At 40.5% G+C, this 18,309-nt stretch overlaps 1 protein-coding gene across 8 annotated transcripts in view; it reads left to right on the top strand.

Annotated features, from left to right (window-relative positions):
- DTNB (dystrobrevin beta) overlaps positions 1-18,309 on the top strand; it is a 148,892-nt gene that overhangs the window by 9,862 nt on the left and 120,721 nt on the right. For 7 of the 8 annotated variants that reach the window (XM_015566381.1, XM_015566384.1, XM_006767508.2 and 4 more), the window contains exons 2-5: positions 1,784-1,851; positions 3,549-3,629; positions 8,612-8,825; positions 13,405-13,490. In XM_015566381.1, coding sequence (XP_015421867.1) covers positions 1,785-1,851; positions 3,549-3,629; positions 8,612-8,825; positions 13,405-13,490 — 448 coding nt within the window. In that variant the 5' untranslated portion in view covers position 1,784. Of the gene's footprint in view, positions 1-1,781; positions 1,852-3,548; positions 3,630-8,611; positions 8,826-13,404; positions 13,491-18,309 lie in introns of those variants that run through there. The other variant, XM_006767510.2, reaches the window with a different exon arrangement.

Below are 18,309 nucleotides of genomic sequence, written 5' to 3' on the forward strand. Positions count from 1 at the left end.
TCAGAGGCCTGCAGCGGCAGGCAGGGAACATTGGAGTCCTCCGTCACTGAAGCAAGCAAGCCTCATGTTACTTTCAAGCTGCCTGGCTGCCGGCCGCCATCTTGGCTGGCAGTTAATTTGCATATCTTGCTGATTAGCCAATGGAAAGGGTAGCGGTCATACGCCAATTACCATGTTTCTCTTTTATTAGATAGGATTTTTCTTTGAAATCACAGGCTACTGGTACCAACTCCTGTTTTTTTTCTCTAGGACCTAGATTTATTAGTTTTTTTTTTCTGTTTCTGGTTGCTTTTTCTTTAACTTTCTTTCTATTTAAAACTAGAGGCCTGTTGCACAAAAAGATTCGTGCGATCGGCCTTCCCTTCCCCTGGCTGCCGGGACCCAGGCCTTTGCTCTGGCCGGAGCCACCTTTAAGCCTTCGCTGCTCTGGCCGGAGCCGCCTTCAGTCTTCACTCTGCCTCTTTGCACCTATGTATGCAAATTAACTGCCATATTTGTTGGTGGTTAATTTGCATATCATGCTGATTAGCCAATGGGAGGCATAATGAAGGTATGGTCAATTACCATGTTTATCTATTATTAGATAGGATTCTTTCCTTTTGGGGGCAAATTATTAAGAAACCATCACGTGTGTTGTAGCCTATTTGGTAACATTTCAGTGACCTGGAAAAGAACCAGTCTTAATTATCAAAATATTAATTGCAGGATATTAAGGAATATTTTTTCATTTTAAATTTTCTTTAGGATATATTTACAACTAAACTTTTTTCAGTCACTTTGCTTTAGTGGCTATGGGATTTGTGTGGTCATCATTTATTTAATTTGTGACTAACATATTTGAGAATGATTTACAAAAGTGTCATCTGCTTAGGGAAATTATTTGGCTTATGCTATTTGTCTACATATTTTTCTTCATAAAATAAGGCAAAGTTCAGCTAAAATTGTCACAAATTTTGCATCAGTAGGGCCCATGCAATGGGCTGTTTGTGCTCTAGCTTTTTAGGGCTAGATATTTGAAAATATCCTCTAAGAAGCACAGTTCTGTAAGAAGTTTAATGAAAGGGTTGAGGTTCTACTCTACCACTTCTGAGTTGTGTGCCCTTGAGCAAGTTACTGATCTTTTCTAGGCATCTGTTTCCTAATCAATAAAATGGGGATAATGTAATAGTTATAATACCACCACATAGGGCTGAAGGGAGTATTAAATGAGATAATTCATGGAGAGAGTTTTACCAGTCACTGGCATAGCCTGTCAGTGTAAACTACTGTTATCAGGTGATAAAAAGTTGCACTTAAGAGTTGAGTGTGGGGATGAATTTCTCTCTTTCTTTTGTTAAACATAAAAATATATTTTATTTATATATTTTGTGTATAAGTTCACTGTTTTTATGTTCTCTATTGTAGCCTTTCATTATAATTATTTTCTAAATTATATGAGGTAACATGTTCATGGAAAACAGTAGGGATATGGGAATCTGTATCTCAACTAATAGAGGACTGTGCAGAGAAAATAAAATTAGACATAAGATATAGCCCAAGTTTTCAGCACAGGAGGCGTGTATGAGCTCAGTTAAGTATTGACTTTTAATATTTTAGAAATTATCAGATAGAGAAATAGGATTTTCCTCTTTTGGTGTCAGGTTCCAGTTCATTTTCACTGATGCTCCCTTAGTCTGTGCGGTTACCACCTGATGCCCGAGGCTCTCTCTTCACAATAGACGCTAAGCGCTTGGTTGAATTGTGCAATCATACGGTGCTTCATGGTGTCCTTCTTCGTCCCCAGGATGATTGAGGAAAGTGGGAATAAGCGGAAGACGATGGCGGAGAAGAGGCAGCTGTTCATAGAAATGCGTGAGTCCGAGTGCCTCTGGCGTCCTTGTTTATACGCGTGGGAACGCTTTCCCCCCTGTCTGTTCTGATCAAGTCACAGCTTTAATCAGAAGTTTTAAGTTACAGGCTTTAGAAAGGGAAGAATGAGAGTTAAAGACTCATGGAGTTGGAGGACCCCAAGGCAGACCTTATTCTTTTCATTGAACCGATTTGAACTGCTTTCTGAAGCCAGGCCATAAAGAATGAGGCAGACGTGTTACCTAGCATGTCTGTAAGATCAGGGCATGCCCGTCAATGTAGACCTCTTGCTGTAGCTCCGTGGTTACCGTGAGCTTGCAGGTGCTGATGCATAATTAATACGTCATATAAATTACCTTGCACTACATACCAGTGCGGAGGAAGAGAAGACTAAGTGTCAGGCCAACACTTAGAGCAAGAGGAAAAGTTAATAGCATGAATGTGTACTGTGGTATATTACTTTACTATACAATATTAAATCTTCTGTTAAAAATTACATTATTGCCCTAACTGGTTTGGCTCAGTGGGTAGAGCGTTGGCCTGCGGACTGAAGGGTCCCAGGTTCGATTCTGGTCAAGGGCATGTACCTTGGTTGCGGGCACATCCCCAGCACGGGGTGTACAGGAGGCAGCTGATCAATGTTCCTCTCTCATCGATGTTTCTAACTCTCTATCCCTCTCCCTTCCTGTCTGTGAAAAATCAATAAAACATATTTTTTAAAAATTACATTATTCTGTAAGACTGAACAAAGAAACAAAATGGCTGGGAGGAATAGGGCAGTCCACAGTATTGGAAGGGTGGTTTGCTTTGTGACTTCTTGTCTCGGTGACCTTGACGGATGCACACATACTTGTAGGACTTCAGATTCTTCTGCCGGAAATAGGGTTCCTGGTCTGGGCCAGTGACTGTGAAACCTTTAAAAGCATTTGACTATTATACAACAGTACTGCTCAGCTGACGCTGGAGAGGGAGGCAGGAGCCCAGCCTGGGGTGGCCCCCGAGGTCCCATCCACAGAGGGAAAGCCAGTTTGGGTTCCCAGGGCCAGCATCCCGAGAGCGTGAGAGCAGGGGCAAGCTGACCACCTTTTGTCACCCATCGTCAGAAGTCATGCAGGCACGTCTGCCGCGGTACTCATTCAGGCAGGCACGGTAACCTGCTCAGATGCAAGTAGCGGGGAAGAGTCTTTAGTTCTAGATCGGGAGGGACAGTGCACTGGAAATTCTGTTATGCCACAGACCTGGAAGGGGAGCTCGGAGATTAGCTGGTCCGGTTCCCTCGTTTTACAGAGGAGGACACTGAGCCTGGGAAGAGGGCTGTGACGTGGCGACGGTTGTGTTCTGTGGTTGGCAGTCAGGCCGGAGCTGGAATTTACATCTCTGATTCTACACTGGGGTCTTCCCTACCGTGCCACTGTACCCCCACTTCCTAATATGTATAGTCAGTTCACGCACATCATGAGTGTTCCTTGCCTTGGAACTTTCTAGGCTAGCAGATAGGGTAATTAGGCAGAACTGCTGGTGTGGAGTAGGCACACAGGAAGTGTACCCTAACCCTTCCCCCTGCCTTTGTGCTCTATCAGAAGACTCAGTTGGCAAGTTATATGCAGTCTTTGCCAATACAATGGAATGGAGCCTCTTCCCAGCATTTAGAAATTAACCAGTAAGTCCACTTGAACATGTTTTATTTACCCTTTTTTCAGGTGCCCAGAATTTTGATGTCATACGACTATCAACTTACAGAACAGCTTGCAAATTACGATTTGTACAAAAACGATGCAACCGTAAGTCATTTCTATAATAGCCATATAGAACTCTCAATAATATAAAAGATTTTAATATCTTTTAGTCATATTGTAATTTTAATGGAATTATTTTGTCGTAAGTATCAGAATATAAACTTTGTAATGGAAAGAAGCTGGCACTTTGTGTCTCCCTCAAAATATTTAATAAACTCAATATGTAACTAGTTTTGAGACTGGCATATTATTTATGTTCTTCAAAGGGGGAATGTGTTTCTCCATGTCATTTTTTAATGAAAAATTTTATGCAGAATTAATACAATATATCAGCTTCTGGAGGAAAAGAATATTTTGATGAAGGTATCCTATATAATAAAAGCATAATATGCAAATTGACTGAATGGCCAAACAGCAGAATGGCCATCCGGACTACCATCTGGACGACCATTGGGACCATGCTATGACACCCACTGGTGCCAGGCCAGCCAAAGCGGGTGTAATGCGATTGGTCGGGGGCCTGGCCATTGCCCCATGATCGCCCCACAGAGGGAGGCCCAGGCCACAGGCCAGTGGGGCGAACCGTTGCGGGGCTCCACAATCTCCCCACAGAGGGAGGCCCAGGCTACTGACTGGCAAGCTATGACAGGTGGGCAGGGCCTCCCTGTGTGAGGGAAGCCCCCGTCTGGGGTGCCTGCCAGCGGCCAGAGGGAAGGCCGGGTCCCAGGTGCCGGCGGCTGGAGGGAAGCTGGTGTGGGCATCTGGGGGAAGGAAGGCCTACTCTTGCACAAATTTCATGCATTGGGCCTCTAGTACAGTATATAATAACAATTAAACTTAATATAACAACAATCAGCCTTTTCCATAAGCAGTTGCTACCACAATTGCTACTTATAAAATAAGTTAAAAAAATAAATGTGTACATATACACATAACATGCATAAAAATCTTTCTTCTCTTAATTTCCATGAAGATGAATTGACTTATGACAGCATTATTGTCCTTTTCTCATATATGTGTGTGTGTATTGATGAAAAACTGTTTTGTATAATGGAAAAATCAGCCATAGAATGGTGAAGCACCTCAGCTTTAACCCTTTGCGGTCCAATTTTATTTTTGGAATTCAAACAGTCTGGCCCAAATTAATTGACGGGATTGAATGTTGAATCGGTTTGCGGCATCTCAGCCTCAATGTTGGACCTGCTCCTAGTGCCTGGTCTGTCGAGTCAGCCTCCACGTTGGACCGAAAGAGTTAATCTTGGTTTTGCCATCTGTATATATAATCCTATCTAATAAAGAGGGAATATGCAAATTGACCATCACTCCGCAATAAAGATGGAAGCGCCCATAGCCAATAAGGAAGGAATATGCAAATTGATGCGACAAAAATGGCAGCGGCCAGGCCAGGATGCTTGCATTGTTGCCATGGCAACGACACAGGCGTTCCACCCCGCGGAGGGCCTCTGTGCAGGAGAAGGGTCTTCAGCTGAGCTGAGAGAAGAACCTGAAGAGGGAGAATGGAGATATGAGAAAATTGTCTTTTGTAAGGAAAAGCTTCTCATAACAAAACTAGAAGATTGAGGCAGCGGAGAGCCTCTGGGGCAGCAGGCGCAGAGTGGCCAGGCTCCACAGAGAGCAGAGAACCATGAGGAATAGGCCTAAGCCGTCAGGGCTCCCGGATTGGAGAGGGCTCCCCTGAGGGCTCCCAGTTTGGACAGGGTGCAGGTCGGGCTGCGGGACCCCCCTCCTCCCGTGCACGAATCTTCATGCACCGGGCCTCTAGTCTGTATATATATAAAAGGCTAATATGCTAAATGTCCCTCCACCTTTCCAACTGGTCACTATGATGCGCACTGACCACCCAGGGGCAGACGCTCAACGCAGGAGCTGCCGAGCTGCAGTGACTTGGCTGTGGCGGTTCTTGGGTGATGTACCCCGAAACCAGAGAGGAGGGAGCCCGATTCCTGTCAGGCGCCACATGATTCCACCTTCAGCTGTGGGTTATGATGTTGCTGGGGCACTGTCGGCCCCGAATCTGGTTTACTGCACATTTGCATTTGTGTTTCACACCCTGTACGACAGCAACTTTGCAGAGTGCCCTCTCGCACTCCGGGACCCCTCGGGGGATGTCAGAGAGCTGATTTCAGCCTGATCCCCGCAGGCCAGGCCGAAAGACCCCACCTGCCAGAGGGACCCCACTCGCTCCACAGACACTGGGGATGGACTGCGGGAGGTTGGCTCCAGGGTGTGTCCAGTCAGGCGCCACATGATTCCACCTTCGGCTGTGGGTTATGATGTTGCTGGGGCACTGTCGGCCCCGAATCTGGTTTACTGCACCTTCTCATTAATTTCCTTTTGATGTGCACGAATTCGTGCACCGGCCACTAGTTTATTATAAACACGTGCCTTGGGCAAACCAGTTTTACAGCTAAATATTTCTACCCTACTATATGTCTTACTCAAAAATCCTAGCTTTAAATGCTCTCTGAAGAGTTTACTGTTCCATCCTAGACTGAAGTCGTAGGTATCCCAAAGCAATGTTTTTCAAATTGTGGATTGTGACCCATTAATGGCTTATGAAATTATTTTGGTGACTCTGGACAGAATTTAAAGCATGTAATAGAGAAAAAAAGAAAAACCAGGAACCAACTTATATTGTAAATCTAAAAAGTATTTTGTGGAACTTTTATAAATTTATATGTCTAGAGGGTGTGTGTGTGTGTGTTATGATTTAAATATAATTTTGTGGGTTGTGGTAAAAAAAAAACACACAACTTTGAAAACCACTGTTCTAAAGAACTTACCACTTTTATAATTCTTCCTGTAATTACTCTTGGGAAATGGTAGTCTTTAAGCGAAGTGTTGAGAGTCATAACCAGGCTAGTGGCCTTAGTAATGTAAAGTAAAGGATGCATTGTTCTAGAAGTTTTATTTTGTAACATTTGATTATTTAACCTACATAAAAAAATTTCAGTGTTTTCCATATGTATGTTCTGTTGTCCCTATACTGTCTCCATGGGGAAAATCATCCTTTTTCTGCCCTGCTCAGCATCTTTCCCTCACATTCTTTGGAGAAAGGTACAAGAACGTTTATAGCAGTGTCTGTCTGTCTGTGAGAGCTGCTTCCGGTCTCTGTGTTCCACTGGTCTGTTTGTCTAGTTGTAACTATGACAACTTTACAATAGGTCTTGATATCAGGTAGAGCAGGTATTCCTCCTTTGTTCTGGTTTTCTTTTTAAGATTGGCCTTTTTACATTTTATTTTCATACATATTTTAAACTCTCCTTGTCAATTTCTGCTAAGGACAAAGAAAATAAAACAAAAATGTTTGCTGGGATTTTTTTCTTCTTCCTTTTTTTAAAGTATATTTAACATACAGTACAATTCATCCTTTTAATGTATAGCCCTGTCGGGTTTTGTTGGGATTGCATTGAATCTATAGATCCAGTTGGGAGTGTTGACATATTTCCAAGATTGAGATTTCCTCTTGTGAACATAGTATATTCCTCCATTTATTTAGGTGTTTATTTCTGCCAATTACATTTATAGATTTTTTTGTAGAGATGTTGTGCATTCTTCATTGGATTTATCTCTCAGTCTTTGATAACTTATGATACTTCTAAAATTTCATTGTCTGTTACTGATACATAGAAATACAATGACTTTTATATCTTGATCTATGTCTAGCAATTGTTCTGAACTCAAATATTAAATTTAATAATTTATCCATAGAATCTTTTTTATTTTCTATGTGTCTAATTTAGTCATTTCTGAATAATCACAGTTATATTTCTTTATTTCCAATATTTATACCAATAGTTACTGCATCTTTACATTCTTAGGACCTGAAGTACAATAGAAATGATGATAGTGGGCATTTCTTTATTTTTTTAATTTCAATTTTTAAAATTGATTTTAGAGAGAGAAAGAGAGAGGGAGAGACAAAAAAAGAGAAACATTAACGTGAGAGAGAAACATTGATTGGTTGCCTCCCGCATGTGCCCTGACCGGGGCTCAAACCTGCCACCTTCTGATATATAAGGCGATGCTTCAACCAACTGAACCACACCGACCAGGGCAATAGTGGGCGTTTCTTATCTCCTTCCCAACATCAGAGGAAAGGCTTTCAGCCTTTTACTATCAAGTAATATGTATGATGCAGTGTTTTATAGATACCCTTAATAAGATGAAGGAAGTTGCCTAGTGTGTTGCTTCCTTTCTAAAGATAAGGTTAATTTTAAAAGTGGTCTTTTTGATAATGATTTCTAACTCAGTTTTATTTTGGTCAGAGAACATGATTTATATCCTTTGAAGTTTGTTGAAATTAGTTTTATGGCTCAGATAAGGTCAATTTCTATACATGTCTTTTGTGTTTTCTAGAAAATAAGGCATGTTTTTTAATCATCAGGACACTACTTCCTATAATGTTCATTACTACTGCTTTGTTGTTGTAAAGTTTAATTTTCTATCTGTACTTACTTTTTGTCTGTTTGCTCTCTCACTAAGAGAGGTGTGTTAATATTTCCCTCAAAGCTTGTTGAATTTTTCTCTTTGACGTTCAGTTAAATTTTGCGTTCTGTATTTTTGAGGCTACTGTAGAGGAGTCAGAAGTGACGAGGTCTGCGTGCTTATACGCTAGGTTGCGCAAAGAGTAGCAAAGTAACTAAAATGTGTGTATGGGGAGACAGAGGGAAGATAAGAGTTATGTTAACAAGTCTGTACGGATTAATTTTGGCCTCAATCCACTGTCTCTGTGATTATAGTGTTTTTTCCCCCTTGGAATAGGAAAGACATCTTTCACCTGGGAGTTTTATTTTCGGCTGTCAGGGAGAAAAGGTGGGGGTCAGAGTGCCCTTTTTGGCACTTTTTTCAAGTACCTTTAGCTCAAAAGGATGCTTGTGCCCAAGTGGCATTTGGGGGTGGCATATCCTGCCACCCTTCACTGACCTATTATATGTCAAGTTGGTATGTCTTTCTGATTAATTAAAACTTTACATTGCTGATAGTTTATTTTCTTTGCGTTTCAGTCCATCTTGTTGATATCTGGAACATGATCGAAGCCTTCCGAGACAATGGCCTTAATACACTGGACCATAGCACTGAGATCAGTGTGTCCCGCCTCGAGACTGTCATCTCATCCATCTACTACCAGCTGAACAAGCGCCTGCCTTCTACTCACCAGATCAGTGTGGAGCAGTCCATCAGCCTCCTCCTCAACTTCATGATCGCTGCCTACGACAGGCTAGTACCTTACATGCTTACTTAACTTTAAGTAAGAGTGTTTGTGCCTTAATCGTTGTTCTTCCATACTTTCTTGCTAAGGGTTATCAACTTAGAATCACAGTTCGGAGGGGAATTATTCAGTGTAAGTCCTTTCTAAAGACTAATGCTCTGACCTGCTTCATACGCGTACAGATACTAGTAAGATGGAAAATCCTTGAGAGCAGAGATTCTACTTTGTATTTCTTTGATTTCTCAAGTGCAGCACTGGGTTCTTATTAAATATTTATAAAGTTGAAATGAAAATTAGCAGGTAAAAAAAATCAGGCATTCTGATTATGATGAAATTGAATAACATTTTTTGTTGATCTTACTTGATTAAGCTCTTTGATATTTGCCAAATGGATTCTTGATTTGTAGCTGATTATTGCATAATCCATTCACTGGAAGTTTTGTAAATTAGGATTAATTGGAAAAATAAGAGTTTTTGAAAATCAAAGAGAAATGCTCTTATTACCTTTAGCTACATGTGATAATTGGGAATAATGTTTCTAAAATAGAACTCTGTTTTCACGAGAGGAGTACTAATTTATAGTTGGCAGCATCCACAGTTGTTTGCTAAAGATGTAAAAACAGCTTGTTTTCTTAAGTAAAAAAAATCATCTTGTTTTTCAAATGTGTTAATTTGAATAACAAGCTCTCTTATTAGATAGTGCAGAGCTATAAACATCGCCCAGATTAGGTGAGTTTAAATATAAGATCAACCAAAGGACTTATATGCAAGCATATGGGCCTAACCAATGGACACAGACAACAGGGGGGTGAGGGCATGAGTGGAGGGGATGGGGGGTAATGTGGGGATAAGGACACATATGTAATAACTTAATCAATAAAGAAATTAAAAAATATATAAAAGATATAGGCAGAATTTGAGACTTGACAACTGAATCGAGCAGCTCCCATGCAGAGGGCACAGGTGAGGGTTGCAGAGGCCTCTGAGGTGCCTACCTGCATGTTCCAACACAGGTGTTTATTCAGGCTGACTCATCGTCTGCTGAGCTTGGCCCAGAGGTAATCATGGTGTTTTCTCAGTTTTGGATAATAAGAACTCTTTTCAGAAGTCATGTGCTTGGTTTATTGTCAGTCTGTAAAATGATAGGTCTATGGAAATGAATCATGCAGAGATGTCTGAGAAAGAAAGTCATTCTCTATTGAGGGAGAGCGCTCCTCGGAGCGATTCTGTTTGGGCAGGGTTAAAATAACAAGCTCCCTCTCTCCTGTCATCCTCGACAGATATTACCTGTGTACCTTTTCATTTCCGTGTCTTTACGTGGGGGTTAATCTTCACTGCTCACTGTGTCACATCTTAAATATTGACCTACTAATCAACTCGGAGCTATCACAGGTCCAATTTTAAGTGAGTCATGTTTTTTGATGAAACCAGATCTTTCCCAAATCTTGTTTGAAGAGAATTGATTCTAGTATGAACCTGCACTTCACCTTGGAATCACTGAAAACATGGACTCGGGTGAGGTTATATGTGCCATGGCCAGGGGCAGCTAACTCTTAGTTTCAAATGTAACTTGGCCAGTGTCTATAGATCAAATTCGGATATATGGCGGGAAGGATCAAGAATGAGTTTTTTCAAGAAAAAAGAATCAGTTAGGTAAAGGGTATAATCATAGGTTATTAGGCTGCTAAGTGAGCAACGTCCATTCTATAATATGCCAACTGGGTATATTCAGAATTTAAAAGGTACTGGTTTATTTTTGTTTTTTAAAAAATATTGTTTTGTTTTTAGCATTCAGCATGAAAAGGGGAAGAAAGACACACACACACACACACACACACACACACACACACACAGTTCAAAACCCAGCTAAAGCCCTGGCTGGGGTTTTCAGTGGTTAGAGTGTCAGCCCATGCACCAAAGGGTCTTGGGTTCTATATCCGGTCAAGGTCACTTATTTCAGTTGTGCATTCATTGGTTGATTCTTGTACGTGTCCTGACGCGGAATCGAACCCACACCTTGGTGTATCGGGACAACGCTCTAACCAACTGAACCACCCGGCCAGGGCCTCTTGAGTGTCTTTTAACCTATACGTTTCCCCTTCATTATTTTTCCCTTAAACCATTACCTTTGTCCAATAATGGTAACCTTTATTTTCCCAGGATTCATTTTTTTTAAAACAGCTGTTATTGAGAAATAGAAAACAACTACAGAAAAATACAGAAAACGAAGTGTAGTTTAAAATGAATTGTTATAAAGCAAATGTAAGTACCACAGTGGCCAAGAACTAGAACGCTGTCATCTCCCCAGAAGCTCCTCTTTCTTCTCCCCGATGTAACCAGGATCCTGAATTTTATGGAAATCTCTTCTAAGGTTAATTTTTACTTTCCCCTGTGGAATTTCCTGGATAGTCCTGCATTATGAAATCTGTGTCTGCAAAAAATGTTTGAGCACGTTTACCTTAAAAAATGTCATTATCTGTGCAGCAAGGCTTGGCTCTGTTTGTGAGCACTCCTTCGTTCTCACTCTGCCGGCCGACCACCAGGCATGCCTCCTCTCCTTCAGGGATGTTTTCTCTTGTTGCTTCATCTCTCTGGACCACTTCCTGCCAGGAAAGAAACTGCATCCCTCCGAGTGCTTAGTCATAAGCAGTAGAAACCCTCTCTGGCTAATTTATTAAAAGGATGTGGGTCTTATTCAAGACTCTCTGAGCGTGTTGGGAAAGTGTAGGCTTGAAGATCATGCCTCCAAGAACAAAGCTCAAAGTCACGCAAAAATGGTCTCACAAGCCCTTCTGCCACCAATCGGGGCACAGATATTGTTGCTTGAGCTCCAAACACCACTGATGCTGGGCTGCGGGTGCTGCCGCACGAGTCCCCGTCTCTGCTGCCTCACCCCCGTGGGGCCACTCCAGCAGCTGCCAACCGTCCAGGTGGACTGTTCGGAGTTCCAACATCTAATAGATCATATTTGGAGTCCAGAGTGGTGCATCTTAGTGGTGGAGCTTGTGTCATGTGCCCATGTCTGCATTTCAAAGAAAGATGGGAAAACAGATATCTGAGGTTTTTCCTTTTTCAATATTTTGTTAGTGGAAAGAGTACTTGTCACATAAGGTAGGGTCTGCTTAAATGTAGACTCAACATTTGGAGGGTTTGTGACCAAAAGGAAATGTCCACTGTAAAAGCCCTCTATCATTTTAGGAATCCATGCATTTTAACATAATTGATGCTCTTTAAAGCCACTGCTGTTCCTCATATAATACAGGGATATTTGACGTAGGAATATTCCTTATTATTTCCAGGTGCCATACGCCAGGTACTAAGACAGGAAGACAGCATCTGTATTTGTGAAGAACTGTGTATTTAAAATACCCCATCCTAATTTTAACTAGTTGTAGGGATTTCTCTTTTATGTTATGAATAAACTTAATGAGATGTAATAGTTAAAAGCCAGACAGACATTGGTATTCCATGGCGAAGCTTTCACTGAGGACCTTCTATCTTATAGATAATTTGCCCTTTTTTTTCAGGTATGGTCTTACTGTATACAAAGAAGGTCTAGAAAATGGGAGACACGTAGTAAATATAAATAGGATAATACAAATATAGTTAATATAAATAGTAAATGTAATAGGGCCATTAGTAAGTATAAATAGGATGACGCTTGCTTTATAAAACTAAGATAACGTCGCTCTCATCATTACAAAGGCATTTATTTTACTAAGTTGCTGTGACACTTTGTGAGCACAGCTGTGTAAAACTAGCACAATAGCCCCTTGTTTACTTACGTATGATGACTTTACAAACTGGCTGGTGGAGTTTCCACCTGCAGTGAGCCGGGGCGTAGTTGAGTGGATGGAGCCAGGCACGTGTAGGGCCAGGGGCCTTGCTGATACAGTTTGGCTCTACAGGTGCCGTGCAGCGTTACTTTGGGTAGTTCCTCTATGTTGTTGTCCATTTCATCTTTCCAATTCCTAAAAAGAATTATTCCTGACCCTTCTCCTTCACTTTTCTCATGGTTGTGATATGGGAAGACCCGAGACAGGTATGATTGAGCTTCTTAGAATAAACACATGAGAATATAAAGGTTGTCATAGTAAAAACAAACAAAGATGAATGTATTATAAAATCTTTATAGCCGTGTGCACCCTGTTGGTTTACACAACAGTAAGCTGTTGTTATAATGCCCTGATGGACGGACACATTTCTGACTTAGTGTTTAAAACAAGTGGTGCCCTAGTTTTGAATACTTAAAAACATCGCAGTTGTGGATTTAATGGGCTAAGTTGATGAGAAATTTACTTCTGGTTCATCCAGTTGCCTCTGCCTACACAACCAGTAGAAATTGCCGTATAGAATGTTTATAAAGCTCATTTCTAAATAATTTGGGTTTATTTTTAGCATTACTCACTTAGCCTAGATGAAGCCTTAATTCTACAAAGGAAAAAAAAAAATCCAAGGTTTCTAACTATCCAAGGTAATGTGGCAGGAAAAAAGGATCCATTTACTGGTTGCTCAATGGTTAGTGATACATTTGATTGCTATTGTGGTTCCAGAGAGCAATTATTTCTAATATAATTTCTTTTTCAGTGAGGGCCGAGGCAAAATGACAGTATTTTCAGTTAAAGCTATGTTAGCAACTATGTGTGGTGGAAAAATGCTGGACAAATTGAGATGTAAGTATTTTCATATTATTTGAAATATTTTATTTTCGAATTACAACTTTTAAGCAGTTTTAAATGAATATTTTTCAGAATTTTGGATGATGCTATGTTGAACATTTTTATTTTTTTACTACTATATTACTCACCTGACTCAGAGTATGTAAATTATGCCCCCTAATGTTCAGATGGAAAAGTTGGTTGAATTAATTTGTATACTATTTGTTTTTTAGTTTAAAGCAAGAGAATAGAGATTCAGGGCAGTAATGTTGACATTTTAAAAATTCTTTAAAAAATGTTTTCCATATTATTAAAAATTATTGTGATTGCTTTTAGTTAGAAAAGAAATTTGATTATTTTTACCAGGTTTGTAAAAGGTCAGCCCTTTTCTTTAAAAAAAAATACATTTTTATTGATTTCAGAGATAAAGGGAGAGGGAGAGAGAAATAGAAGCATCAATGATGAGAGAGAATCATTGATCAGCTGCCTCCTGCACACCCGCTACTGGGGATGGAACTCGCAACCTAGGCATGTGCCCTGACTGGGAATCGAACCGTGATCTCCTGGTTCATAGGTCACTGCTCAACCACTGGGCCACACTGGCCGAGCAGCCCTTTCTTAATAATTCCCTTCTTCATCAGGTTGTGTTTGCTGCTATTAAACTGTTCCTGAGCACCTTGGAGTCAAGCTTAGTATTTAGAAATTGGCAGCATGATTTTCCAATTACCTTCCCTATATTTTCCCCCTTACTATTGGCCATTTTGGCATTTTAATGTTCACTAGATCTATAAAAAGGTGGTTAGATGAAATCAGAGGAGGCGAAATGCGCAATTATTTACTTTCTCTGCTTATGATTTTCATTCATTCACTCTAGGTAGTTCCTAGCTGCCTAAGATATGCCAAGCATTGTGCCAGATGCTTTACATGTATTTTCTCACTGAACCCTTAAAATTTCTTGGAGTAGCAGGTGGCATTGTCTCCGTTTTATAGAAGAGTTAACTGAGGGGCGAAGCTGGGATTTCAATGTAGGCTGTCTAGCTTCAGAGCCCTGCTCTAAGTTACTTTGTGATACTCCACTATGCTGGTCCTGTACCGTGATCAAAGCGCCATCACACAGGTACCCATAGAGGAAGGAACTGCCAGATTTCAGGGCGTTAAGATAGAAGCTGTGGGTTTAATGAAGTGTTGAGATACCCTGCAAATCGATTTGTTGAAGAAAATGGGTCATTTGTCTTATAGCATTTCTCATAGACTGGATTTTGATGATTGGGTCCCCGTGATGTTCCTCGGTGCCCTACATTTTTAAATTTTAATTGAAAGATATATAGAAACTTCAGATTCAAGTACAAGCTTTTGGGCAAGATTACTTCATTACATGCATTAGAACTCAGAGCTTAGATTATCTTTCACAAAAGTGAAATCTATACTTCCCTGGCAAGGGATAATATTCTATTCTATTCTATTCTATTCTATTCTATTCTATTCTATTCTATTCATTTTATTTAATTAATTCATTTTATTTTAATTTTATTTTTTCCATCACCATTTATCCCCTTTATGCCCTCTTCCACCTCCCCCACAATCAGCACATTATTGTCCATGTTCAAGAATTCCCTCTTTTTTTTCTTTTTTACTCAATCCCTCTACCCCCCACCCCCACCGACATGTGCTTTTTATTACCTGTTATCATGACATTGAAAGTTGGAAAACTAGATGGCTCACTAGATACAGATTTTGATGTTCTAAAGAAAGATCTTAGATGTTTTTTGGTGAAACTGTTACCCGGTTTGTCTGCATTTCAGAAACAGTTGCCATGTAAAACAAAGTTTTGGTAGTGGAAAGCATAGTTATATTTAAGTGCTCTTCTCAGTTTTTTTTAACATGGTAATATTACTTTTTTGGACTGAAATTTCTTTTTTAAAAATATATTTGTATTGATTTCAGAGAGGAAGGGAGAGGGAGAGGGAGAAAGAATCATTGATTGGCCGCCTCCTACATGCCCCCTACTGGGGATGGAGCCTGCAACCTGGGCATGTGCCCTGACTGGGAATCAAACCGTGACCTCCTAGTTCATAGGTCAATGCTCAACCACTGAGCCATGCTGGCCGCGCTCTTAATAATGTCTTAATTCTAGCATGGTGTTTTTCTGAGGAAGATAATATAATATAGATGAAATAATATTTCATTCAAACAGAAAGAAAAAGGAAGTTGGGATTTTGTTTTTTAATGATGATGATTCCAGGTAAAGAATATACATCGACATGGGGGTGTGGGTATGTGTGAAGAAGGTGAAGGGAGTAAGAAGTGCAATTGGTAGTTACAAAATAGCCATGGGGATATAATGTACAGCATAGGGAGTATTACGGTAGTGTCAATAATATTGCAGTACCGATGTATAGTGCCAGGTAGGTACCAGACTTATTGGGTGTCACTTTGTAAATTATATAAATGTCTAATCCAGCCGTGGGCAAACTACGGCCAATAATATTGAATGCCAACTGTAATTGAATATATTATAATGTACAGCTCCCTATAATGTACAGCATAGGGAGTATTACTGTAGTGTCAATAATATTGCAGTACCGATGTATGGTGCCAGGTAGGTACCAGACTTATTGGCGTCACTTTGCAAATTATATAAATGTCTAATCACTATGCTATACACCTGAAACTAATATAAAATAATATTGAATGTCAACTGTAATTGAAAAAATAAACATTTTTAAAATGGCTAAAAATGAATATAAATCGCCATTTAATTAGTACTGAATAAACTGGTTGATAATAGAAAATTGATTATATATAAAAATGCACATTTTAGATGTCTCTGGAATTATTACGTTTCTAAATAGAGCTGATACCTGGAACGTCGTAAGTGCTAAGATTTTGCTAAGTACAAATTGTTGATTGAGTGCTAAAATTACTGAGTTCTCTGTTGGAACTGTTAGTGGAAAGGTAGAAATTTTAGTAGTATGTGAAATTTGGAAGGTACCTAAGTGATAGCAGGTTTTTGGTTGTTTTTCTTTTGGTCTTTCTTTAGTGGTTTTTTTTTTTTTAATGTGGCTTTTGCACTTCTGGGAGGTGCACATTGACCTGCATTCAAGCAGCACTAAAGTATGCACGCCCAGGCGAACGTGACACGGCCGGGGCGCTCAGAATGCCAGGCCTTTGCGCACTGTGTATGGGTTGAGGAGTTACAAGCCATTCTCGGCCACTCATTACCAAGTGTACGTTATTCAGACAGATTTAAAATATGGCTTTATTATCTCCTTCATGTGGAGGTGCACACTGACCTGCATTCAAGCGGCACTAAAGTATGCACGCCCAGGCGAACGTGACACGGCCGGGGCGCTCAGAATGCCAGGCCTTTGCGCACTGTGTATGGGTTGAGGAGTTACAAGCCATTCTCGGCCACTCATTACCAAGTGTACGTTATTCAGACAGATTTAAAATATGGCTTTATTATCTCCTTCATGTTCAAAGTTATAGTTGCTGTACCATCTGTCACTGTCTCGTTATTCTTATTGTCCCATAATGTCTTAGCTAGAGAATGAGGTGATTAACATAAATAAAATATTCAGGTATTGAAGCTTGCCTCTACTTTTTAAAATTTTAATCATCCAGGGCAGAAATCACTTTGGATGCGGTCTGGCCCTCTCGTATTAAACAGAGCTCTCTGATCATAATTTAAACACTTTTCATCTCCGAGGGATGTCATTCTCTGGTGCAGTTGGGGCTGATTGTGAGGTTTGGGTTATTTGTCCCATCTCATGTTTTCAGGCAGTTGTGTGTGTGTTTTTTTTCATTTCTTGAGTGTTTGTTGGTGGCGATGGGGATGTTGGTTGTCCTTATCACTGGTAGATGTGATGGTATTGTCAGTCTGCCAGTCTCTACAAATCTCTCTCTGCTTCTGAGTTGCTTCTGATATAGTACTGGCAAAGGAAATGTAGCCAAGCTCCTAGCATTCTACTTAAAGGAAGGGCATGCTGATTACTCGTAGATCATGAGAAGCGCTGGAGCTTCTGTAGTGTGGTTGGCAGTGTCGGCTGTTTGGGGAATCCTTTTCCCCCTGGCTTTCCAGTTCTCAGCTCTGTTCCATCTGGTTGAAGTGGCTGAATAATAGTGTAGACACTCGTGAGATGTAACACGGCACTGATATTATAATAATAATATTTGATTGATTGTTCACTTTCTTCTATCTGCTCACCGGGCAACATTGTCTTTGTTGTTCTTAGTTTCTCCATCTTCCTGCCACTGAAGGTGTTCTCTGCTGTTACCTCTGTTAATGTTCCTTTTAAATGGGTTTTCTAGTTTATGGAACATGCCTTAGTGTTTCTAGTTTTCTTCCTTTTATTTTGATCTTTCTGCTTCTGCCTTTTCTTTTGTATTTTTTTCCTGTAATTTTGCCCACTCCCCTTTTTTCTTTGATTCTCTTGTTTTCGTGTCAAGAGAGCCTTTGAAATGACTTAACGAATATTTGTGCCTTTAATTTGAAACATTTTTTTAAAAGCATTTTTTATTGATTTCAGAGAGGAAGGGAGAGGGAGAGATAGAAGCATCAATGACGGGAGAGAATCATTGATTGGCTGCCTCTTGCATGCCCCCAGTGGGGATTGAGCCGGCAACCCCAGGCATGTGCCCTGACCAGGAATCGAACTGTGACCTCCTGGTTTGTAGGTTGTGGCTCAACCTCTGAGCCACACCAGCCAGGGTAAACTAGGCACACTGTCCATTCAATTCCATTTCAAAATCAAGGTGTGCGTGCCTGAGCAGGCTGCCGACATCACGCTTAGAAATTCTAAAAGGTAAAGGGCAAAGTGTGGGCTTGGGGGCC

The sequence above is a fragment of the Myotis davidii genome, unplaced genomic scaffold, assembly GCF_000327345.1.
Source record: "Myotis davidii unplaced genomic scaffold, ASM32734v1 scaffold238, whole genome shotgun sequence".
In the NCBI taxonomy this organism is placed as follows: domain Eukaryota; kingdom Metazoa; phylum Chordata; class Mammalia; order Chiroptera; family Vespertilionidae; genus Myotis; species Myotis davidii.